Source organism: Hirundo rustica, chromosome 1 (assembly GCF_015227805.2).
Source record: "Hirundo rustica isolate bHirRus1 chromosome 1, bHirRus1.pri.v3, whole genome shotgun sequence".
Taxonomy (NCBI): domain Eukaryota; kingdom Metazoa; phylum Chordata; class Aves; order Passeriformes; family Hirundinidae; genus Hirundo; species Hirundo rustica.
The window spans coordinates 42,860,924-42,886,814 of NC_053450.1; the positions used below are offsets into that span (position 1 = coordinate 42,860,924).

The 25,891-nt window shown below is 40.4% G+C and overlaps 1 protein-coding gene across 5 annotated transcripts in view; it reads right to left on the reverse strand.

Annotated features, from left to right (window-relative positions):
• Positions 1-25,891, reverse strand: part of SPIDR (scaffold protein involved in DNA repair) — a 194,785-nt gene that overhangs the window by 158,863 nt on the left and 10,031 nt on the right. For all 5 annotated transcript variants that reach the window (XR_009208127.1, XM_040070770.2, XM_040070780.2 and 2 more), the window contains exon 5: positions 23,497-23,654. Coding sequence is in view for 4 of the 5 variants with exons in the window: in XM_040070770.2 (XP_039926704.1) it covers positions 23,497-23,654 (158 nt within the window). In the remaining variant the exon portion in view is untranslated. The remainder of the gene's footprint in view (positions 1-23,496; positions 23,655-25,891) is intronic.

A 25,891-nucleotide genomic window follows, 5' to 3' on the forward strand; every position in this document is an offset into this window, starting at 1 on the left:
GAAACACTCAGAACTTCCTAGCATTCAAATATCTAGCTTTCACTGAACATCAGGGATTATTTCATATTCAGCCATCAATAAAGCAACTGGTATTCTTATTTGGTCAGTTAATCCTTTCCGCTTAACCTGTGCTTTTACCCAGCGCCCACATTGTGGGCATCTGGCCACAAGCACAGACAGGGCAATGGGCTGGATGGGTTTTTAATCTGTCTTATGTAGCCACTCTTACATCTTTCCTCTGCAGCTTGCAATGCTCCTCTGCAGCTAGGGAGAGGGGCATCTTTCTAGGGTCATTTAGTAAAAGAGATAATATTGGCACTGAGGAAAAGCAATGTTCTCTACGGGCTCAGCAAAAGACACCTTCTTGCCCCAAAACACCCACTTCAAGATGTAACTATTCATATATACAGTATTGGCAAAACATTTCCATTTACCTTGTTACTGTCCCTGAATGTAACTGGGAATATGCCCAGTTCACAGACAGTTTTGCTGTAATACCATGATAGTATGGGCTTGGCACAATTACATCACACACATTATCTTGGCAGCCAGGCAGGCAGCAGCTCCACCAACTGAGCTCAAGGCCAAGCCATCAACAGTTGTGCTGAATGAGTTGTCTGCACATTTTTACAAAGGCTCTCCCATTTCTTATGTCTGCTTTAATTTGTTGCCCTTATCTTAGTGTTGTACCAACATCCCTATGCAATATTCGAGTATACTCAGTAAGCTGTGAGAAAACATGCATTCACAGGCAACACACTCTAGGCTTGTCATGATGCCTTCTGCAAACACGATGCTCAGAATTTTTCACTCATGGTGAAGTAAAACAGACTGTGCATAATTAAGACTGAGAACTCTACCAAGTGCATGTGTGTGCCTTGGAGCCACAGGTCTGCTCACTTCTGAATTCTGGGCCTTTCGATGTGAGATCACAGCACAACCCTGAGCTCTTTTTAACCTTCTTAAATAGCAATCTCCCAACAATATTTAACATTTTAGCCTGAAACTAGCTCATATTAGTTTCAGAAAAGACAACAAAAATAAACCATGTATGCTACCTTGTACAATCCATCCATCTGGCATTTGACAGAGCTGCATTTCTGCTGGAATCCCTTCATCATGTGGCATCTGCCCCTCCCTTTCCTCCTCTATTCTTCCTCTTTACATAAAAAAACCCCAAAAACAAGCAAACAAAACCATATTAGGCAAAACATGAAACACAACTGAAGTAAATATTAGAAGCCACTGTATTGCAACTAGAGCAGAAGATTTCTTTTTAAAATGGCTACTACTATAACTAAGGTCTGCAAGAAATAGAACTTACTAGGCTTTATTAAACAGAATTAACACCAGAGGTGAAATGTGTGAACTAAAATACTGATATGTTAGTGGCAGCAGTACATTTTCTTATGTTAAGGATGAATCCCAAACTTTTTTCCCAGAGCAGTTGCAGGAAGTGCCGCTTGAATTTGCTATTCTGGAGGGACCCCATTTGGAGGTTTTCTCCCAAATTTGCCCTAAACCAGGACAGCCAGAAATTAGAGGCTTGCACAAAGTGGAACACTCAGCAGCCCTGCTGTGTCTTTGAAGAGCTGTGAGGACAAGGACACCTCATTGTTGAGACAAAGAGAGGCTTTCTGGAGGCCATGCCTCTGTGCATTGAACCACTTGCTTTCCACACCCATCAGTAGCTTCAGGAGCCCAGAGAGACTAAAAACTTCTCCTCACATCAGAGCCACATTCACCTTCAAACACAATGTAACAGTAGAAGAAATCCATTGAATGCTGGCCAAATGATCAGAGGCAGTAAGAAGAGATAGACAATAGTGTCCTCACAGATTCAGAATCAGAAAAAGTAATTGTCAGTAACATGTATCTCTTCCCTGTCCTCACCACCGTCCCCAAAAGTAAATCACATGGCCATGTACACTCCTGCACAGTGGCTTTAACGCGCTGAGTGATTAAAGGTGACGATGACTATGTGCCATACTATGCATCTTTAGAGGGTTTTCAGTTCAACACCGAGGGGCCAAATGGGGCTACTGTGTATCTAAAATAGTTTAGTCTGATTAAAGGTGTAATTATATAGTTAGTCATAATAGCTGCCATACTTTAAAAGAAACCCACCTCTCCTTCAGGGGAAGGGAAGGAAATTATGCTACTTTATTCATTCAAACACACTCTCAGTTAAATTCAAATACAGCATGTGGACTAGATAAATACAGTGACACACAGCCACAAACACTTAGTAATCCAAGATAGAACAAGGAGATGAATCTCAACCTATAATCTTCGCGAAGGGAAACTAAATCTTATGATTAAGAGTTCTGTCATATCTGTGCAGGTATCAGTGGAGGCTGCGTGTTTTCTTCCCAGCTGTCATAAGAAATTCATGCTGGTTTTAGGGCCTAAATATGAGCAAAGGCATTGTAAACACAGGGTCTGACACAGAGCTTAAGAGATTTATGTGTTTATATGGTTAGCACGTAGCTTCTATGGATATCCACACAGCAGATTTGCTCTATTATTGTTCCTTTCAGCAAAACATCATTGCAGGTTTGCAGGAATAATGACTTTTGTCTAGAAGAGGTTTCCTTGGCTTAGGTCACCTTTCTCAGAGAAGCAGGTGATCTCAAATAGCCTCTATTATTCTAGTATAAGACAGGGTGGGGGAAGGTAATTTCTGTATATAGTTATATCTTTTGAACTTATGCTTCTGGTTACACAGGAGAGAGGATGAAAAAGAAATGCACAATAGACAAGCTTTGGTTTTCCACCTTTTTTTTTACCAACACTCCAAGTCCACATTTAACACCACTGAAGCCATTTCAAGAACCTTGCCCAGCGACTACTGCCTCAAGACCGTCCAGGAGATTCAATTTCCCAAGGAGACAGACACAACCCAGACCTAGTTCACTTGGACACAAAGGAGGGAAGGCACAGCCTACAGAACATTCTAATCCACAGCAGTCCCAGCCCCCAAACCAAATGACAGAACCAGGCTGGATAAAACACACATCTCATTGCAAGGGAAAAATACAGGGGAAGGGTGAGAGATACAGGAAAAGAAATCTGTCATCCTTGCCAATAAAGTTTCCAGCTATCCACATGGACACTTGTATACTCTCTGAAAAATCTTCCTCTGGAATAAAATATTTAGAGCATTTGGTGTGCACTGAAAAAAATCTATTGAGTTTCACTCTTTAGCCTTCCTCCTCTCCCTCACTTTTATTTATTCAGAAACGGTATTAGAATTTTGAAATATTCTATATTTCAACAACTGAACGTAGATTCCCCACACTAATCACTTGATGAAAGAGAAGGCTGACCAGGATCCAGCTGAGGCATCACATTCCACATAATTTGTTAAATAACACAAAGATAAATCATCTTTATATGTGCACAGTTTTTTATCAGCATCCTTTGCCCAACATAACTCAGCGGTCAAGTTCCAGGAACAATTTTGAGTCCTGTCATCTCATTTTTTTTTTCCAAGCATTCTCTCAAATGATCCTGTAGTTACATCACTGCACCTCCCTTGAGCTAGATTTCCCTTTTACATGCTATCTGCTATTCTTCAAGTTTTTACACACTTGATAAGAGAGCAGAAAAGATAATTGAAAATATACAAGAAAACACTACCTTACATCAACAGAACTATACCAGAAAAAAAAGCCAACAGACTACGACCCACTTAAAGCAATAAAATTACAAAACACCACATACAATAGTTTTATGGGAAAGAAGGATGAGAAAATATTCTTTTCCAGATTTCACACCATTTTCTTCCCCCATACACACCCAAACTGGGTGAGGTAGGAAGCAAGAGAGTCTCTTGTTTCTTTTAATTTTGCCCTGAAATGTACTTTAAGTAATTGCAAGTGAGTGACACCTAGTGATGAACACAAATCTGATCATCCTCCACTCTCCCACACAGAGAAGATAAGCCAGCAAGCACCAACAGGTAACTCAGGAGTGGGTGTTGAATCATGGGAACCTGACACTACTATGTTTCTCTCCCTTAAAAGCCAAATATCAAGTGAGCCAGGACCTAGAAACGTGGTACGCAGCTAAAAAGAATAAAAATAAAATGGCTAATCTGTCCAAATGAGAGATGGTGAAAACAGATCTAAATCATGACCTGCAAATTCACTTCTCTATTCTCTTTAAATCCAATCAGCTCCCTCTGGAAACACCAAGTTTTCCCAGAGACCTCATTCTTAATTAAAAATATATATCCCAGCAGCAAACAGGAAGAATGGGTTTCTCATTAAATACTAAAATATCAACAGCTGTCTTAGAGACCAGTTAGTGATGTCTCTGGTGTTACAAATGCGGTCCTGCCGTAAGGATGTTAGAAGCTTGTCAAAGACTCTTATTTTGCCAGTAGTTCCAAAATTATTGCTCACAGAGCAGTTACTGGAAGTGAAGGGGAGGGGATCTAGTGTGATTTCTGGTAGGGTTACAGGAAGGAAAAGTATGCTGCTATGCAAAGTAGCAACAACACAATCCCCTGAAAGGGAAGCTGGGATAAAGAGACTGAGAAAACTGGTCTGATTTTTTAACACCATGACGTGGTATAATCCTGTACATGGTGTACATGGGAAGTTCACCCTGACCAAGAGATTTCTCCGCTTAATGCATTTTTAAGAGCAGTCTAAAGTTCAAGAGCTAAGAGAGCAAAATACAAAATCCTGTAGGAAAACAAAGCGATTAATCTAGCATAGCCATTGCCGCTTTTACAGACTTTGTGCCGTTTCATCTATTTCTGTCATGAACAGGATTGTCACTGGAAACTCAGGAGTTGTGTTTAAAGACAGAGTCTTTACATCAGGATTAAAAGCCATTCAAGGACAGGAGTAAAAAAAAAACAAAAAACGAAATAATAAAAATCAGTGGGCAGAGGAACACATGCTCCAACTTGCAGACCTCGTTCTGCTCAGTAAACCCATAGCCATCTCCTTTTCTCTCCTCAGATTCATGCGAGGTCAGGCTATTTTTTTTTTTTTTTTTTGTTAATCCTTCTGCAAACAAGACGGAAAATCCAAAAGCCTGTAAAATTTAAAGCCCTGAAAGCCCAAGCTCTCCGGAAAACTAACGCAAGAGAGCCATCTACCATGTGAAGGCAGCACTGTCAGGGCTGGGGCAGCAAGGGCCGCCGCTGAAACTTATTTGAATGAACTTGACCCAGGTTGGCGGGCGGCCAGCGCCCGACGTCACCCCGTGACTTAACAGAACACAGTGTTCTTGGCACCCGCACAAGTATGTGTTGAAATCCACGCTGGAGAGGGAGAGAGAAAAAAAAAAAAATAGTCACTGCATGTTTCAAATTAATAAAGGAAAATGGTAATGAAAAGGTAATAAAACGCAAAGGCAGCATTAGATGTTTTTAAATGTATCTGCTGCGTTTCCCCTCTGATTTATTAGCTTATTTATTACTGGCGTTCCCTTACGTACCAGAGGCTCGGGATATGGTTAGCTCTCTTCAGGACGAGCCCTTCCCTGTCCAAATCCCGTCCCACGCGTTCTCCCTCTCACCTCTATCTGTGCCCTACCTGGAAAATTCCAGTGCAGCGCTCAGCCAGGCAGTGAGGGCAGACAGCGGCTGCGTTGCCAGGGCTGCCCCTGACTCACCCCCTCGCCCAGCCCACACCCAGAGGCAGCGCAGCAGGCACCCCAAACCTATAGGCGATGATCGGTGGCACAGTTATGTCACTCACCAATGCATTGTGTTAACACCTTGTCACGAGATGACAAGCACACAAGTAGAAGGAGGAGAGGCAAAATAAACTTAAGGAACCCTATGTGCTTCCTCCACACGCCATATTGCTATTACTTCCCTTTTCTGCATTTCCTCCCTCCCAGACTATCCCTCTTTCTCTCCAAAGCCAGGCCCCAAGTCCTTTTCCTTCTTCTCTCTGCTTACCACTTATCTCACTGATGCCCTATTCTCCTCCTCAGTGACTGATCAAGACATTTGACACCTGTCAGTGCAGGATCAAAACTAGCTCACACACACCTGCTGAGGACTCTCCACAGTCACTTCTTCAGGCCTGTACCTGCCACCAGCAAACACACCAGCATCCTGGTGGCACAAGCCTCCAGTAATGCTTTACAGTCACGCCATCACTCATGACAACAGGAACACAGATCCAGTTTCATCCTCGTTGCCTTCTGCAGCCACATCCTCAGCCTAGCACCCAAGCCATACCATTAGAGGAGCATACAAGGAAATCGCAAGACAAAATTTCTCCCTACCTGGACAGCCCTTGCTGCTTCCACCATTTCAGTGCAAACTGAAAGCTGCATCAGTTAATATCTTATCCAGCATTCCACCACCCTTCATCCATCAGCTGAGAGATGACAACATTTTTGTCTAGTTACAGATTCTCTAAAAAGACATGCATCTAGCAGACGATCCACATCTCTGCCCAGTCCCTCCAACATCCTGAGACCATGTTGTATGTGAAAGTTGTACTGATTATTTTTCACCTTTACTATTACACACTTACAACTACAGAAATAAACCATCTGCTAACCAAAGAGACAGCAAAACTTGCATAGGAAGCAATTAGGCCCTTTCTGGAATCCCTGTTCAGTATCACAGAAATGTTTCAAAATGTCTTTTCTTCCACCCAGAACTCTGTTTACGCCTTTCAAATTAAAATAGTATTAGCTTCAATACTGTAACAGTAGGGAAAAGAATTCTACTTTAATTCCCCAAGGGTGTAAAAAAATTCATAAAGACCTCAAGTGTTTATGTTTTGTGCATATAATTTCCTGATGCCCAAAGTGCCATTTTCTGAGGAACTGCATCCTAAAATATAAAAAACTCTAGTGAGATAAAAAAATAAATAATTCTTACACCCTTTTTTTCCTTACTGTGGGATATAGCAAGAGCACATTCACGTGTGAAAAAACGCACAAATGCTAATCAGAACAAAGCAGAGATTGGAACTACTTGAAGAATGAGTAACTTAAAAGATCCATATAAACAAACTATCTACAATCTTTTGACATAACTACGTGTAAGTGAAAATGTTCACAGAGCAAAAGAAAAAACAGTGGACTTAGTTTCTGAAATAGTCTTTTTATGGTCAGACTCCAGATCCAAGAAGGCACAAATAGCAGAGAAAGTGAATTCAGAGTTTGGCAAGTTACAGGAAGAAACGGCATTCAAGTATGAAATCAAAAGATTGCTGATGACAAAAATGACAGGGAATTCAAAGGACACGCAAATTTCCAGTGACATGCCTTGACTTGATAGCTATCTTTAAGAATCCCTATGGAAGGAGCATATTTATTTAACAAAGATGTGCTGGCATTCACACTGTACACTTCTAATGTCAATGCAGCTGCCTTGTCCATTCCCCTCTAAACACAGCCAGAAACACTACTCTTGCAGCAGAGATGGGGGGAAGATTTTCACAGAAGTGGGAAGCTCTTTGGTAGTCTCATGTTTACAAAGGAGTTGACTGGGTTGTCAAGGAGGAAAAAGCCCCGCAGCAATCCTCATACTACATGCTTTGAATACACACAATTAAATTTGTCACAAAATTACAGATGAGTCTTCCGTGAAACTTTGAAAGCCTGCCCCAGTACCCTCGCCTCTCTCCTAATTGGGTTTGGCAAGAAGCATCAAGATACTGTTAAGTCTGAAAGTTTGCTTGAGAACCAGATCCACAGGTTAGAGAAGTTTTCTCGAGCCACTCCCAGCTGGCTAGTGGGCAAACCACAGAGAGACTGCCAGAGCCTCCAAGGAGGGCAAAGTTGAGGGCAGGATGTGACACACTTACCGCAATCACGCAGGCTACTTGCCTTCCTAACACCCAGTGTGGTTTACAGCCTCTAAGCAAGCGAACAGCCCTGCTCGCTCAAAAAGGGTGAGATTAGTGTTTTATTGTATTATTAAAGGGTGTAGTCAATAAAATAGTTTGTTCTTGCACCCTTCAAATCTGTGAATGGGATATGAAAAAATAATAATAATAAAAAAAATCAGTCGGTGTCTCCTACACTCAAAAGATAAAGCAGCAAGTCCTCATGTTTTGCAGCTGACCACAAAAGCCAGCAAGGCATCCACTGCCACTCTCTCTCTCCCAAACCACTTCATCTCTCTGGAACATGAAGTTCTGTCATATTTTCATTTGCAGTTTAGGGAATCTCAAGTGATTGCTGCACCAGGACCAAAATCAGAATAACACATTGCCTGACTTTAGTATACACTGTTTGAATTAAAACATTCAACTGAAGCATGTTATGTTTTAATGTAACATACATAAAAGAAAACCCCACCTAGCCACAAGTTTAATGGAAAAAAATCACACTTTCAAAGCACGGCTGAATCCTGAGCCATCTCTAACCATGTTCAACTATGTACATATGAAAGCAATCACAACAGCACACAACTACAGCTAGTTACATATTCACCAGGTAGGAAAAAAAATGCAGGCAAGAGGGATACTTTTATTTTCTTAAATATGATACTGTCATATTAAATGAAGGATGACTGTATCAGATGGGTCATCCTCCTTAAAAACAAGCATAAGCAAGACTCAGATGCTGAAAAAGCACAGAAATATCATGTAGTTCCGTTAGCATGCCAAGTTACTAATTTGAGAGTTGGGTCATTTACCAATACAGTGAAGAGCACTTGCTGTCTGTAATGTTGTAGAACTGGACAATCTAACATGTTTGCTTGCCTACTTTCTCCTCACCCCTTTTTAAACATAGTTAAAATACCCATTTGGAGGGTCAGAGAAAAGAATCTAGGACATATCCATAACAAGAGTGAGTCGTTAAGTGCAGAAGCAACACAAAAACATGACTTCAGAGCAGCAGGAAGTGCGGTAGCACATGACAGATACAATCAAATTCATAGGTGAGTAAACCCAGGATAATGCCACAATTAGGCTGGTGTTGCATTTCAGCTTCTGCAACATTTAAACTCGAAGCATTTTATTTCTATTGGTTTTTTAAGACACCCAATCTGCCAGTCCTCACAACAGTTTGGTCTGGAAATGACTTATTACCAAATGAAATGCAAAGAAAATGAGGGAAAGGAAAAAATGTCACGCTACCTACAAGGCAACACAACAGGATTTATGTGATCTGTGGTTACAATAAATACAGAGGCAAACAAATTGCACCCAACTGTGCATACAAAACTCAAGACCTTTCAATTTATTAAATAGAAGTTATTACTGTTTGCAGAAAAGGAGGTGATGCTCCTTGCCAGCTACATATGGCAACATACTTTTAGATGCTTGTTTTTATTTTACCAATTACAGTTTAGGGTTGATGTGTATGTTTTCTTTTTCAAAAGCTAATGTAGGTTGAGGTATTTTTCTAAAAACAAACATACACACCTGTAGTAGTGACCACATTTTAACCACAGAAAGAAAGTGATACAACCCATCGGGCTTCTGGATTCTATAGAGTTTCACAATGTTAAAACAGATTTGTACTCACATATTACTTAAATAAAATGTCAAGTTGGTGTCTTCAGTCTTAATTTCGTCCTTATGTATTGCTAATTCCTTATGATTATCATTTTCTTCACCTTAATCTTATGTTTCTGCTTCATTATGAACTAGTTTGGCTTAGTTTGTCCTCTGTGTGGTCTTTCAGAATTTTAGCAAGTATTGATTTTCCACAGTAGAGTTTCCTCTTTCCAACACTACATAGTTAAGCTCATAAAACCAAACAAAAGAATTCCTTTGTAACTTTTTCCAGCATTGTTTGTTTAGATTTCTATGCATGCAATAAGTCTAGTTTCATGTAGCAGAAATTGAAACGCTACTCTTGCTAGAAACTGCAGAGACTAACGCCTGCCAGAGTGACTGGGGAACCAGGTACAAAGCTTCAGTTTCACTAAACAGAAATAACCGATCAGATTTGCTTCTCATTTTAGATGCAAGCAGCAAACCAGGGCTTCCTTCTGCTTTAATCCCATCAACATTGGCATAATGCCACATAAGATAACATGTTAACAAGGCTTTGGAAGCTGAGGACTTAAACACACAATAAAGCAGCAATTAAAAATGTGTGGAGATGAAGGAAACCAAGCGAGAACAGCAAGAACAAGTCAGGCCAGAGACTTGTAGAACTCAGCATCTTATCTGGGACAGTGGTCCATGTGGGGTGCAAAAAGCAAAGAAGCACAAAGCAAGTGAGTGGTTCTTCCCTGATACACTCCTGAGGAGTGAGGTGACCTTCAGCTCCAGAACTTCCCAAGGTAGCATCATTTGACTTAGTAGGTAATTAGAATTTTCTCAAAAAAAAAAAAAAAAAAAAAAAAAACCAAAAAAAACTTTCAATCACTTTTAAAGCAAACTCTGCAGAATTCTAGTAATATAGTAGAATTTCTTATATTCTAATTAATGTTTTTAATGTCAACAAAGAAAGTCACTGGAAGGGACCACAGGTGGGTCACCAGCCATAGATTTCTGATTAAATCATTGTGGTTTATTATTGCTGCAACATCTAGAAAAGTCTCAGAAAAGATAATGAGTGTTATACTGAGAACTGTACCAAAATGTAAAAAAAAGTGGCAACCTCTGTTCAATGAATCTGTGGCAAATAATGAGCCTAAGCAATGAAGCACATTTTTAAAAAGTCACGGTGCTGATTGAAAAAAAAAAAATAGATTGAAAGATATTTTTCTTGCAGTTCAACTTCACAATACTACCAACACTCGGGGATTTCCTTCAGAATATTTCATTCATCCATTCCAGTTCATTCCAGATCAGGAAAACACAAGCATCTTTCTTCTTTTCAAGAACAGAGCTAGCGCTGCTAATACGCAGATGGAGAATTTTTACAATTACTGGTTTCAAGTCTTATAAAAATTAAATCCATTTGCTGTTCTTCCATTTAAAATACATGGTAACAAAGCAACAGAAATTAGCATTCAGTGGTCTCTTAAATCATCTCTCCCTGCTCAAAATGTGAAAATAAACCACCACACATTATATCACCAGCAGCCTTACTTTTTCAGCTCTACGATGACGACAAGGATCATGACTGTGTCAAAGGCAAATGATTATTGTCTACATCATTACTTCTCACTGTTCAAAGCACCTGGAGCATGCAAGGCAGAGAGAAAACGTCCAACACCACCTTCCAAAATCCTTACAATTTAATTGATGGCAATTAACAGCTGAGTAGTATTTGAAAAACCCGCAGCTCGCAAGGAGAGGACGTTAAAAAGTTTTGCTTCTTCACAACCAAATTTTTGAAGTCACAAGCAACTTCTGCATTAAAAGTGCAGAAATGCTCAAAGTAGCTGCAAAGTTATACACACAACAGAAAATTATGTTGGGTACTTTATAATAACATAGTGCAACTCCTCCCTCACAAATCTTACTGTCATTCTTTCCTTCAAAAAGTGAGCTGCATCACAGAAGTGTGGCATAGAAGTTACGTTGCCTTCCAATCCTATATAAAATCATGTCCTAGTTTTCCATTATATTTCCATTGTTTACTTTCCATTATTTCCCAAATTATGATTTCTTCCACTTATCTTGCAACAAAATGAACTATGATAACTTAAAAATGTATACTCAGCATCCAAAAGGATGGTCCACAAAGGGGATATGTGAAATATTTTTCACTTAGAGTTGTTAAAGGGATGAATCAACTCATCTTCATTATCAACAAGAATGATACATTCAGGTTTTCTTTCTTCTTTTTTTTTTTACACTGAAGAAACCAAACCAGAGATTTTCCCATAGATTTTTCCTCCAAGTTCATTTGATTTGAGAAGCCATCAATATGTATGGATATCATTTATCTAAAATTGAAAAGCCATGCAAAAAAAAAAATCCTCTGCCCTGTTCTGATGCCTGCTTATCTACCTTTTTCCTCCACAACTGCTGGGGTTAGTGGAAAGTTTTTAACAATGAAATGCTTTTTCAGATGAGAAAAGCGTCACAGAATCTTTAAATTGTAAATAATGCAAGTCTTAAGTAAAAGTAATGTAAGGAACAAACCTTGCTGTACTGTTTGCGTAGGAAAACTAGACTCAAGTGCATACAAAGGTTACAAAGTAGAAGGGCATAATCACCCTCCTGGCATCTGTTTCACTCTTGTTTCATGTAGAAACATTGGTTTTGTTGTTGTTCAAATTGACAGTCTTATCTATTGTCTGGCTCATTGCTTTTTAGCCATGAGAACAGCAATTACATCCTATGTTATTTCCTCATCCTAAAATTGTACCCTTCAAAAAGTCTGCTTAACCTGCTATTTTTTAATCCACCATTCCACCCATAAACATTCAAGAGAAAATGCATCTCTTTCTCTTCTCCAGAAGAACCTACAGACTGAGGCTGATGACAGTTTCTTAGTCAGAAGAGATGCTTTGGGCGCTTCCTTTTTTAAAACAGTACACAAACACTATACAAAAACTCTTATATCCTTCCAACACCCCACAAATATCTCACATTATGAGGATTAATCTGTTGAGTTCCATAAAAGAGGAACAAGTAAGTCAAAGCTTCTGTAAAATGTCCTGGTATACAACTATATAATCTGGTTTTACAAGCAGCTATGTAAAACTATTACATTACTGTCCATAATATTAATCTTTTTCTCTGTACAAGTCTGCAAAGAACTTGCCAAAAGGCAACATGATGCTTCATCTGCAACTATCACAAACAAAAGGTCTTTTTTCACATTCTTAAACAGATAGCACATTATTAGATTGAGGTATGCATTTATTTATTCCTTTTATACAAGTAGTTATAGTGTTTTCCCATTCTAAAAGATACTGAAGTATCCTTCATATCCTAGACGAATCACATTATTATTGGAACATATCAGATTCACAACTTGGCAACACTAATTATTTTTTTTTACTTTCATGATGCTTCATGGTGCAATGTACTTCAACAAATGTTTATGTTTAAAAAAACCCCAACATAGTGCTCTTCCAATTAGTCATAAAAATTAAAGATTTAAATTCAAAAACAAAACAAACCATAAACAAAAAAGCCCAGACTTACCTTCACACTTCTCCCCCACCTAATCAAGCAAATCAAAGAAACTTAAGTCTGTGAAGCTCACTCCAGGGAAGCTTAACTCTTCTCTAGACAAGTCTGGCTAGAGACATCACTCTCTACAAGATCTATGCTACCTCAAAAGCTCCTCTCCTTCCTTATGGCTGTACAGAAAGCTTTATTAAAAACATGAGGTAAGCACAAACTAGGCTACATGAAAGAACACCCTGCAGAAGCCACACGGAGCAGCAGGTGCTAGAGAACTACAGCTACAAAGGGTATCCACTGCACTGACGAAGTGGAGACTCGTTTGCAACATTGTCTTTTGGTATGTGACTTCTCAGTTGCTCTGCAAAGGAAGCACCCGGGGTGGCAATGGTAAAAAGGACAAAATTCACACACGCTGGAAAGCCCACAGCACACAAACATGGGAATAGCTGAAGGGGAGTACTACCAAGGATCATTCTACCCCCTTACTTTTGTCTCCAACCATGATTAATGTCAGATGGTTAGGGAAGAGTTTAAAAAAGGACAAGCATGCAGCAGTGTTGCCACAGAAGAGCCTTCCTGATTCCTGTTTGTGGCTACAACTAGAGGCAAGATCTTCGTATTTAATTCTTAACAGATTTGTCTTGTTGTCTTTGAGTTTGTCCAGTTAGCGTTGAACCCATGTAATCTGTCAGCATCTGTGTTATTCTGTGACTAGGAGTTCAGCAGCTCATATGGTAGGATGAATCAACTCCGTTTTAATGTTGAATCAACCTGCTAGTTTCACTTGATGCCTCTTAGCATGAGACAGTAGCCAGTCGTTTGGTTCACTTCTTATCTATTTGAGGCATGGGTTTCTTTCATGCCCTTTCCACAAGTATCTCTTTATGAGGTTGAACACTTCTATTCTCTAGAATTTTTTGCTCTTACTAATTAGCTCTGAAGCTTTTCAAGTTCCACCACAGCTTTTTTCTTGTGAAATGGAAAGATCAAAGCTACTATCCACTAGTCCAGTTTGTGTGCAAGCTTAGGGGATTCTTAAAGTGGCATTTTTAGCAGCCTTTCAGAGTATTTAAAACCCAAAACAAACCTCAACCCTACTCATACACAACTATTTAGGTCAGGATGAAGCTGCTCTGCCCATTGTGTCTGCCTTCACAAGTAGACAGTTCTAGTCTGGTTTTCTCACTTAGCTTTAATGCTCCCTTTCCCATGCACAGGAGGTGTCAAGGTGCCTGCAAACCAGCAACAAGTTTGCTGCAATCAGTGTTTCTAAAGAGTTGCAACCAGATGAGAGCACTTGGTAGCACAGGACTAAAATGTTGTATTAGGCAAGACAGAACCGGTGAACTGACACCAAACAATGGCCAGGTGAAGGTGAATGGGGACAAGAGAATGAAATAGTGACTGTGCTGAGGAGACAGAGTGGGAGGAGAGCAACTGGGACTGAGTCAAAAAGAATGCCACTGTGCTGGGACTGAGCAGTGAATCAACAGCCATGTGCAACAGCTTCTCCATGTGTCCAGGAAGTTGGAATAACAAAGCTCGGCTGAAGTTGTGAGTAGTGGGAAAGATATCATATGAAGTAACAATTTCATAGCATATTTCCAGAGAGATTGAGGACAAAGATAAAACCAGCAGGTAAGTCAAGGCTGTTGCCCTCGTCTGAAGGCAAATAATATTATCCTAAAGGAGACAAAAAGGGATGGAGCAGCTGGTCTATACACAAGAATGTGCTAACAGATTCCTACAGAGCAGGCAAAAATCCTCTTTAACATACTTTAACATATTATAGCTATGGAGTTAGAGACCATCTCCACAGAAAGGGTTAATCAGTCACCAAGGTTGTTAGTCTGGAACATGAGTGTCCTGATAACAAAAGAACTGTAAATCTGAATTGTCATCTACAGATGATTCAGACGTTAGTATAGAAACTGCTTATCACAGAACATGACACAGACCCTGACAAACTGGATATGAGAGATTACATTTTCACACCATCCCAGTCCCTTCTTACTGTTCCCAAGAAAGTCAAGACCTCACCCAACAACATTTTGTACCTCCAAATTTCTCAATTTCCATTATACATACTCTCAGTCAATTTTATGCCATTTGTTCTGCCCCCTTTATTCCTCTCTTACCTATCCAACACACTTCCACACTGCAATGGAAGCCAGGAACAAAAGTCATGTTCCCCACACCTTACCATCAAACTGAATTCTTTACAAGCTAAAGATACAATGCCATGACTTAAAAAATAAAACAAAAAATCCAAATCAATCACAAAACAAAACTGCACATAACTGACTTCTTCCATAAATAGATATGGAGGGAGCTCCATCCATTAAAGAGAAACACACTGGAAAAAACTCAGAGGTTTTTTTAATAACCCTGAGGTTAGTTTGGAATTCTTTCTAAACTCTGGCCTTTCTGTGTTTTCTATGATATTCTAAATTCTAGATCTTCAAAGTGCAGTAGATTCTACAAAGAGATGCTACACACTAACCCTTACTACGAAAGGAGTTTTTCTGTTTTGGTCAAAATTGACAAGGAACTTATTAGAAGAGGAAGCTTAAATACAAGGATAGTTGGATGATTTTTGGTACACTTCATGCTTTACTTCTTCTACCAGGAATTGGATGACCTTGGACGTTTAGGCATCTTACTTTCACTTAAGAGACATTTTATAGGCAGCATTACACATGCTTTTTTTTTTCTTCTGAGAAAGACATATGCATGCCTTTCTTATACTGCTGCCACAAACCTCAATACCAGTAAGATTCACTTGTGAAAAGATGGAAGCTGCAACTGCACTAGGAACCTTGAAATGACATGCAATGGTTTTTTTCCATAACCAATTGCAACAAACATCCTTGGTAGTAAAAGAGAATTTTACTTTTCCCAGTAAATGAGGTCCCTCTCCTGACACCATGAACTAACAAAATGGGTGACAGAACCAGCCACTAAAAGATCATAAAACTATTTTTAAAGCACTGTGAAAACCCACAAGAAAGACCGAACCAAAGGCTTTTAGAGAATTCAAGTCATTAGCCAATCTGCTCTGTTCAGGTCTCCTCCAGAATTACAATATTTAGAAAGCACATTTATAGGAAACAGAAATTATTAAGACTGGGCCTGTGTATCCCATTAAAGTTCTCTTCCACCATTTCTTCAAAAAGAATTTCCAACAAATTCAGATCAATCTCTCCTCCAATTTATCCTAAAGGCTCCCGAAACAGTTTGGAAGACAAAAATCAGACAAATCAAAACTCAGCATCTTTCTCACTGCGCTCACAACTCTTTGCAGGGCGCAAAACTATTAACAAATTATCCATAATAGCAAACAACAGAAAGCCTCATCAGAGGTGAGTAAACCAGCAAGACAAAAGCCTTTAGCTTCCTATCAACGTTGTTAATCCCTCTGGTTTATCCTCTCTCTTCTTTCAAAGGAGAGCACTGCGCTCCCAGCAGTGCATGCTCCGCTCATCCCTGCAGCCTCTTGTGCTTGCAGCATCAGGCAAGCTCCCAACAGGAGACAGACAAGACCCTCTTTCTTTGCCTCACCTCTTTAGATGGAGGTCAGGGCCCTGACAGGGCAAACATGCACTGCATTGCTTCTCCCCGTTACTCCTGAAGATCCTCTGTGGTGCTGTCGAGAGCCATGCCCCAGAGAGGTGCCAGACCTGAGGAAATGCAGATGCCTTGTGTGGCATGCAGCTGCAGGAAAGTTAACACAAGCCTCTTGAATCTTGTTTAAAACACCAGACAGACTTGGGGAGGATGTGGGAAGACCACATAGAGAGGGGCATTCAATACATGTATGCCAAGATAGCAATGCTGTCAGCTGCACTTGAAGTTGTTGCTCTCCAGAGCTGTGTAAGAAAGAATAGGGGACTCAGCTGAAGCTTTAAGTTAAACACAGCAGAGAGGTTGGATTAGTATTCACAAACAGCTTGGTGCTTCAAACAACATTAAAAAACACTCTGGGAGTGACAGCTCAAGGCAGCAAAGCTGTTTATGTCACTGGCATAGGTGCTGTGATCCATCAGATTTCATACGTCCAGAAGGTGGTACGCAAAAGTCTCTGCTAAACCTAGTTAATAAGTCATCCAGGAATTTCACAAACTAGGCACAAAGAAGCACAGATAATTCACTGACACTGTGGATCACCTACGAAAGCACCTGTATGTATGAAAACTGTGATCAAAAATGCTCCCTTCAAAATGGGCATCACGGACTTCAGGCATTTTTGCACCACCAAAAATACACATAACGTGTATCAAGACACTCATATAACTGTGTCCTTGAGGAGGATAATGAGCCAATTCAGCCACACTGACATTTGAACCCGTGTCCCAGAATTACAAAGAAAAATAGTCCCAAGATAATTTAAACATCAAAGGAAGGAATACCTGAGCCACTTAGGTATTAGCTGAACTAGTGTCATCAGTCCTGTTTTAAACTTAATGGGGTCATTGTTTAACTACAGACTGAAAAAAAAGCTTGTTATAACACAAATAGCTACAGCGCACCTAGAAACATCCTGTTTCCTATTCTGATAATCTGACCAAATCATGGAACCAAAGTTGAGAGGGGAAATACTGTCTGTGACTAAGGAAAAAAAACTTGAAGGCCTGATTCCAGTATCAGAAGATGCAGAGACATCCCTGCAGCCAGGATGCAGCAGAAAGCAGCTGGTGCACACGTTCAGTTTTGTCTGGTCATTCAGGTATAAATCCTTTCACCTTGCAGACATGAAAGCAAAACATGTCTGTTTCTGTACCACTGTTGACTTGCAATCTGCTGATCTGTAGGTCTTGCTTAAAAGGCCTAGCTGAAGAGCCCAGTTCTACCCAGAAAAGTAAGGTTCCTCTTTTTGGAAAGACAAGGAGGAGAGACAGACAAGAGAGAAGAATGCCCCCCAGACCAGTTATGCTGTCTTCATCCTTCAAGTTTTCCAGGATCAACTAGATAAATCCCTGAGCAACCTTGTCTGACCTTGCTTCTGAGACTGTCTTGTGCAGGTTGAACTGGAGAAATCTCGAAATTGTTCCCAATATGAAATATTCCATAAAGTATACATTTGGAAAAAATTGTGAGCTTGTGGGTATTTTGTATGTATTGAACATTTAAAAAAAAAAAATACCCACAGTAATGAATTGACAAAAGTAAATGCTGGCAATAACATGGTCATATCATCGCCCTTTATCCATGTTAAGTCATCCGTCTGAGAGGATGACACAAATTCCATTTGCCATAATAATGATTCCCTACCTTGAGATAACCTGTTTTAAATTCTGTTACACAACAATAGTTCTAGACTCAGTTCTAATTACCAAGCCAATGTTAGTTATAATTACCATTATAATGGATCAAGAAAGCCAGAACACAAAAGCAAGTCCAGAAATAACAGCAAATCTTGGCCTGCTCATCTTTTAAATTACCTCTTCAGAATTTCATGAAGTGTGTTGAATCCTCCTTAATGTAATGCCACAGAAGGACAGAATTTGTTTTGAGCACCTTTTTAAAAGCCAGTTAAGACAGTAATAAAAATCCACAAACTAAACAACTGAATGAACCTTAATTTGAAATATCAGAAGACCTCAGGTAAAAGACATAGGCCTACATATAGCCATCCAGGAAGGACATAAAATAATGTGTTCTTCACGGAGGGAAAACCCCAAAATAAACCTTTTGCACAATATTAAAATAATTTTTGCATATTATTCAGTATCACATCAGATGGCCCACTGTCAGGGCACACAGACTGCAGCACAATAGAGCACTGACAATGTGGTAGGGATTTATTAAAGAGTTTTGAAACACATTACACATGGCAAATCTCTTTTTCAGTTGTCTGTCTTCATTCAGCATAATAGTTTGGGGATATTAACACTCTCTATGTATTCCAGTCCCAACCAGATGCCTATGAGAGAGATGGAGACAGACTTCTTACAAGGTCTTGTAGCAACAGAGCAAGGGGGAATGGCTTTAAATGGAATCAGGGTACATTTAGATTAGATATGAGGGAGAAAATCTTTACTGTGAGGGTGGTGAGACACTGGAAAAAGCTGCCTAGAGAAGTTGTGGATGTACCACCTCTGGAAGTGTTCAAGGCCAGGTTGGATGGAGCTTTGATCAACCTGGTCTAGTGAAAGGTGATGCCCCTGTCAAGTGCTTGAAACTGGATGATCTTTAATCTTCCCTCCAAGCCAATCCATTCTATGATTCTAAGATTCAAAGGGAACAAGCTCTTAACCATGTGACTTTTTGATGAATTTTCATCCAAACCAGAAGTTAAGATCAGCAGAAAAGTGCCTACTGCACTTACTAGTGTGCTGTGCAATAAAGAGGATCTGCTGTAACCAGTTAAGCTTTATTCATGCTACATAGCAAACACATAAGACTAATTCCTCACACCATTCTGGGATAAACCTCACTTGCTCCCCATGCAAAGCAAGCAAATCTGGCTAACCATCAGAAACTGATAAAGGAGATTTACCAGAGGGGGCACAAAGAAAAGACCATACTCTTGTGAGATACCAAAATTGTATGCTCCATACAAATGCTGGCCTGCTCCATGAGATTAAGTGTTTTGAGGAAGGGCTCAAAGTGGGGAAGATGCCACTCAATGCACAGGGCCAGAGAAAGTTCCCAGCGGTTCAGAGGTAGTATGGAAGGAGAGAGAAATTTACCTATAGGAGCACACCTTTTCATTTAATTCCTAGCATTTAAATATTTATACGTTTAAAATAATTCATAGATAAGCAGCTCCTACTAAATATGGAACTTCAGCTCATGAGACAGAAAGTCTCTACACAAGTTTGGCAAAAAGTAGGCACTACCAGTGCATAAAAGTATGGAGTTTTTCAATTTTGAAGTAATTACATGGTGATCTTTTGGAAAATATGTATGCTGAAAAACTAAGATTAACTATTAATCTTTATTTTAGTACCATGTTCTCTAAGAAACAAGTTCCCCTAGGTATCCACCACTGGTAACTGGAAGTCAAAGAACTGTAAGGATAGGACCTTCTGGGATCACCTTGTCAGATCTTTGCATCTGCATCATCTGCATCATCTTAAGCAAATATTCAACCACTTATAGGTCAAATGAAAGCTAACATAAAACAACTCTCTCATCCCCTAAAAATAACTAAAGCAAAGTAAAGCATGGCCCTGTCATATCTTGCACATGCTTCCTTCAAAAATTCTGAACTGAAGACAAAAATTAGCTGCTATCACAAGGCCAGCTTCAACTTGCCTTCCTCATTATCCCCTATCAAGCAGCTTTACACATCAGAAGTGGATAGTTGATAGGAAAGACACAGCACAGGGACTTGGAACATAAACTGAGTCGTGACTGCAGCTTTACAGCCTACAGATAAGCAAGAATCTTATCTTCCAACCAAAACAATACGTGAAGCTTTTCTATGCAGTTAATTATCACCGAATAGAAGTCATTTTTAAATTAGATATACTAGAATATAAAGGAGGGGGGGAAGAGATTTCCCAGTAGAAACATAATACACTCCTACCAAGAGTAAATACTACCATAAAGATATTTTGGCAGTAATCCTAAACCTCCAGAACCTCTTGGTATTTGGCGTATTTTGAAGTGGCGTAAAATAAATTTCATGGTCTTTTGATTATCCACACACTCCATTAGATTCTAGATATTTAGTAAATACCACAAAAATGATGATATATCAACATTTGGCTTTTTCCCTTCCCTCACCATGAACTAGGCCACAAATTAACAGGCTTTTTAAAAGAATACTCATACAGCAAATGACCTCCTATAGTGAATAGTGCTTTTCTATTCTCTCTTGGAAATCTCTCAGCTTGCCTGCAGTTCTTTTTCTAGCAGTTTTTTCCTTGGAAAACAGCATATCCCAAATAAAGCAAAACAAAGACTGCAGCAGGCAGAGCAATCACTGGGGATTTACCCTCCTGCATATACTGAATTCCCAGAAGAAAGTTTTCTGCTGAGGGTGACCACCCAGCAAAATTCCCACAGTGTAGAACTCCAGCTGGGATGGGGGAGAAGAGAAAATCTATATGGACAACCTCAGTTTCCCAATGTATCCACATCTTTAGTACTAGCATAACTGTTCTGGTTAGATGTAAAAACATTTCATTACAGTATGGTTACATCCCAAAGAAACCCTCTCATGAACATCATTTACTAATATGAACGTGTCTCATAACATTTATCCAACTTTCCATGTACACTGGGATAATTCATGGTGGAGTAATAAAAACAGGACAACTTTTACCACTTGCATAAATCTCACTTGCATAAATCTCAATTCTGTTTTCACAGCTTTATGCAGACCATGCAGCCTCTTCCAATGCTGCAGAGCCCAGGACTTGGCTATATAAAATAAGTTCTTCATAATTTGAAAACATTTGACTGACCCTTGCTGAACTCTGAACTACAGATGCTAGAGTGGGACTGACACCCACAGGAGCCTGACGAGTGCCAGGTCACATGTGTTGCCACAGCCAGACCCACTGTTTCACAGAATCACAGAATCAATTAGGTCAGAAAAGAGTCCAGGATCATCAAGTCCAACCTATGACTAAACATCTTGTTCAAGTAAATCATGCACAGTAAGTGCCACATCCAGTTTTTCCTTAAATACTTTCAGGGATGGTGACACCACCACCCTCCTGGGCTGCCCCTTCTAATGTCTGATCACTCTTTCTGTGAATAAATTCTTCCTGATGTCCAACCTGATCCTCCCCCGGCACAGCTTGAGGCTAACTTCTTTTGTCCCCTCACGCGTTGCCTGGGAGAAGAGTCCGACCACACCTGGCTACAGGTTGTAGAGAGCGGTCATGTCTCCCCCGAGCCTCTTTTCTGCAGGCTAACACCCCGAGCTCCCTCAGCCGCTCCTCATCGCACTTGTGCTCCAGCCCCACAATGTCCTTCTTGCGGCGAGGGGCCACGGACAGAGCCACCGTCCCACCCTGCGGGCCCGGCGAGGCAGCAGAACCCATGGGGCTCATTCCTGGGAAACCGGACGCTGCTCTCCCCCTCTGTGAGCAGGACTCCCTGTCACACTCACTCGAGAGCATTTTAGTACAGAATCCATACATAAACGAGTTTCAATAAGGCTTTAATCCACTTCGCTAACAGCCTCCCAGGCCCCCGCCGGCCGAGGTTCCCGGGCCTGCGGTGCCCTCTGGCGGGCTGCTCCCGCTCGGATCCCCGGCTGCTCCCACGCCCGCGCCTCCTCCGGCCGATGTTCCCCGGCTGCCGGGCCAGGGCTGCCCCTTCCCCCCGGCTGCTCCTCCGGCGGTCACAGCCCGGCCCCTCCGCCCTGCCCGCCCGGCTGGGGCCCCTCCGCCACATTCTGGGCAGCGCTGCCGGCGCGGGGCTCCCTGTGCGGCACCAGCCCCCAGCACCAGAGAGAGGGTAGATCACAGAATCACAGCCAGCAGGGTTGGAAAAGACCTCTGAGATCACCGAACCCAACCTCTGAACAAACACGCCACCACGTCAACGAGACCACGGCACTAAGCGTCTCCAGTCTTCGCTTGAACTCCTCCAGGGACAGTGACGCTGCACAGCCCATTTCAAATGTTACTTTGGCCTAGGGTACCGTCACATCTTAAGTCTTTTCACACGGGTCAGTTCACTCTAAGATACTAAATAAAGATCCATAGTTGACATAGAATGCTTCTTTAGAAATAAACTTAGATTTTCTGCAGTAAAAAAAAAAGTAGCTACCATATCTTAGCCGGTAAGATTCAATTCGTATGGCTTTCCCGTTCTGGAGCTCTGCAATCCTCATCTCTGAAAAGGGAGTCCTGCATGTAGTCCTTTACCTCACCATGCTCTGTTCCCAATACCTGGATTTTTAGATGGTCACAGTCTCAAAGTACTAAAGAGCAATAGGAAATATTGCTCTCTCACATACCACACTACAGGAAATTTGGGGACCAACTTGTCACAGACAGCCAGAGACTGTAGAGAATCCAGATCATCTCTGGCAAGAAACCCACCCACAGTGTGAAGACTTTTTGCACACACATTGAAATACATGAAATTCAATTTTAATATAAGAGCAAGCTTCTTTACTGCAGGGGTGACCAAGCAGTGGCACATGTTGCCCAGAGAAGTTGTGGAGTCTCTGCTCTTGCAGATACTCAAAATGCAACCGGACACAGCCCCGAACAGCCAGTTTCAGCTGTCCAGATGTGAGTAGAGGGGTTTGACTAAGTACTAAGGGGGATGACTGCAGGCACTCTTCAAAGGTGCCTTCCCACCTCAGTCATCCTGTGATTCAGTGCCCACACTACCAAGCTCTGTGTGAGGGGCACTGCTTGGTTTTGAGGTTTGGCAGTCAAACAAAATGCCTTGAAATTCTTGTAGTATAGAATTCCTTCTGAAAAGATAAGGTAGGCAAAATCCTCACACTGCCCCAATTCAAATGCAAACAAATATGAATACATTCCATAATTATAGCAGCAGCTTTTTTCTTAAACTTGGAACAGTTTCTCACCTTACAAAGCTCATCATTCTCCTCTTTGACAGGCAGAGAGTTAGTATTTGTGCAGGAGTCCGAGTCTGAGATCTCTAGTAAGCTGTCCTCTTTTTCTGATCCATCGCACTGATCAGTGGAATCAGTATCCTTCTCCCAGTCAATGAGCTTCAATTCATCTAAAATAGAATTTTGGTTAAAAGAGTTTTTCTTAATCACCACCTATTATAAGCACAAAGTCAGAGTAACGCTACAGCTATCGTGAACTTGGGAAAGAATTGCAACATTACTTTTTACCTATGTTCAAGTATTTTTGTGTCTCATAAAAGCAAAATCCTACTACCCAAAAATGTCCTGTGAGGAAGGATAAAAATTACACACATACAAAAAAAAAAGATTTCTAAATACTGTCTGCAAAGAGGCCGTACATTTAACTGCACAGGTAGGTAGGGTGTTCTTTTTAGTTTAGCTATTATTAATTTTTCCATAGTTTAGTTGGGGGCTTTTTTGCCCAGCTGCGTTGGATTTTCCATGTGTACTTGTTCAGAATTAACTGTTCTGAGCAAATGCCTTAAACAGTGGTAACTAACATCTGTTATTAGTGGTAACCCACACAGACAAACAAAAAACCTAGTTGAAATAAATATACAGATCTGCAAATCAAATCTTAGCACATCAAAGAGAGAATTGTTGTGGACAAATTAATAGAAACAGGAATAAGAAAAGATGGAGGTAAAAAAACAACAAATAAAAGAGCCCCAAACAAACCCACAGTGCAATGGCAATAAACAAAGAGATGCAGATAGAAATGCAGAACTTTTTTCCCCACCATCCTCAGGACCATGTGGTATTTAATGCAACTCCAAAAGTCCATTTGTAACACCAAGGATCTACTGAGGGCATGGAAACCTGAGCTGCAGTAGCACCCTCAGGATCCTTTAGGTCCAAATGCCTCAAGGAACCGAGAGGGATAATTTCAATGTGTTTTGCATAAATGAATATGTTCCAAGGAGAAGGGATGAAAGCTTTTGGGGGGGTGCTTTTTTTGCTTTTGTAAATGTCATATTTCTAACACTGGAATAGTCATTTACAGGGAAGAGGAAGCAGAGAGAGAAGGCACCTGCACCACTCCAGGGATCTATACATATCCATGGAACTGTGGCAGTACGAGTGTAATCTAAATTACTAGTTCCTACATTGACCTTTCAAACTCTGAAGTCACTCAAACACACAGCTATAGTGCTGCCTCCTTTTACACACATGAATGCATTTCTGTTTCTGACTATGAGGACGTTTCACCAGGCATCAGTAACCAGGTAGCACAAAGAGGTTTCTCTTGAAGCTGTGTGACAAGCTGCATGCGACTTGTGACAGCATAAATTCCTTCATGAAGTAAAAGGCCATCCGTTTTATCTTGTCACACTGAAGTAGTGACACTAAAAATGAACTTCACATGAAAGGGAACATCTCTTCAAAAAATACTTTATCCCTACTGTCACACACCTCTCTATGCACGCACACACAGGCACACTGGGTATAACGCTAAAATTACTGTATATGATGGTTACTTCAAAAAACATAGATATTATGCTTCTTTTACTCCCCACTGCTTTCAAGATATTTTTGTGTTTAGAAGAAAAACATGACAATTACTGGATTTTCTCAGTAACCTTCAAACAGATACATAATACATCAGGGTTTCTTAAGTTATTCAGAGAAACCAATTTTTGCTATCTTATAAGCATGAAAATATGTCTGTGTATTGTCTCTTAAAAAAAAAAAGAAATATTAAAGCCTGCAGGATATACTTGCAGAGGACAAGCAAATTATATTAATGGTAGGTTAGAAAAGTTCCCGCTCAGCAACAGATTGCAGTTTAGAAAATAAACAGTCCTTCCTTTTAAAAAGAAGAAAATTACTAGGAATTAAAAAAAAAAACCCCATGAAATATGTCAATGACCGTGTTATATAAATGGTAAAAATATGGATGGAAGGAGGAAAATTTTGCATTTTTGTTTTAAACCTAAGGAGTATATTTTACCAGTGTCACACATGAAACAAAGTCATCAATCAGTCAATCTGTTTGCTCAGCTCACAGCAGTGTAGAATGCTTTGCCAGACATTCAGGATCCAGTCTAACTGCAATATTTCAGATCTAGCTGAAATATTACAAGGTTAACCTAACTTATTTTTACATTGTAAAGACTTCCTGACAAGTTCTAAGGCAACTTGTACGTTATCCCAATTAACACTTCAATAATAGAGAGTACAAACAAAGATTTTTCTGTCTTCAGCTGCACTTTTTAATTAATTTCTTTCCCTTTTGTCATTTCCTGGTCCATGAATTAGAAAGGAAGTTCTAAGAACTAAACCCATGGCTGGTCACACAGTGCAGCTAACAGGGGAGCACGGGAGA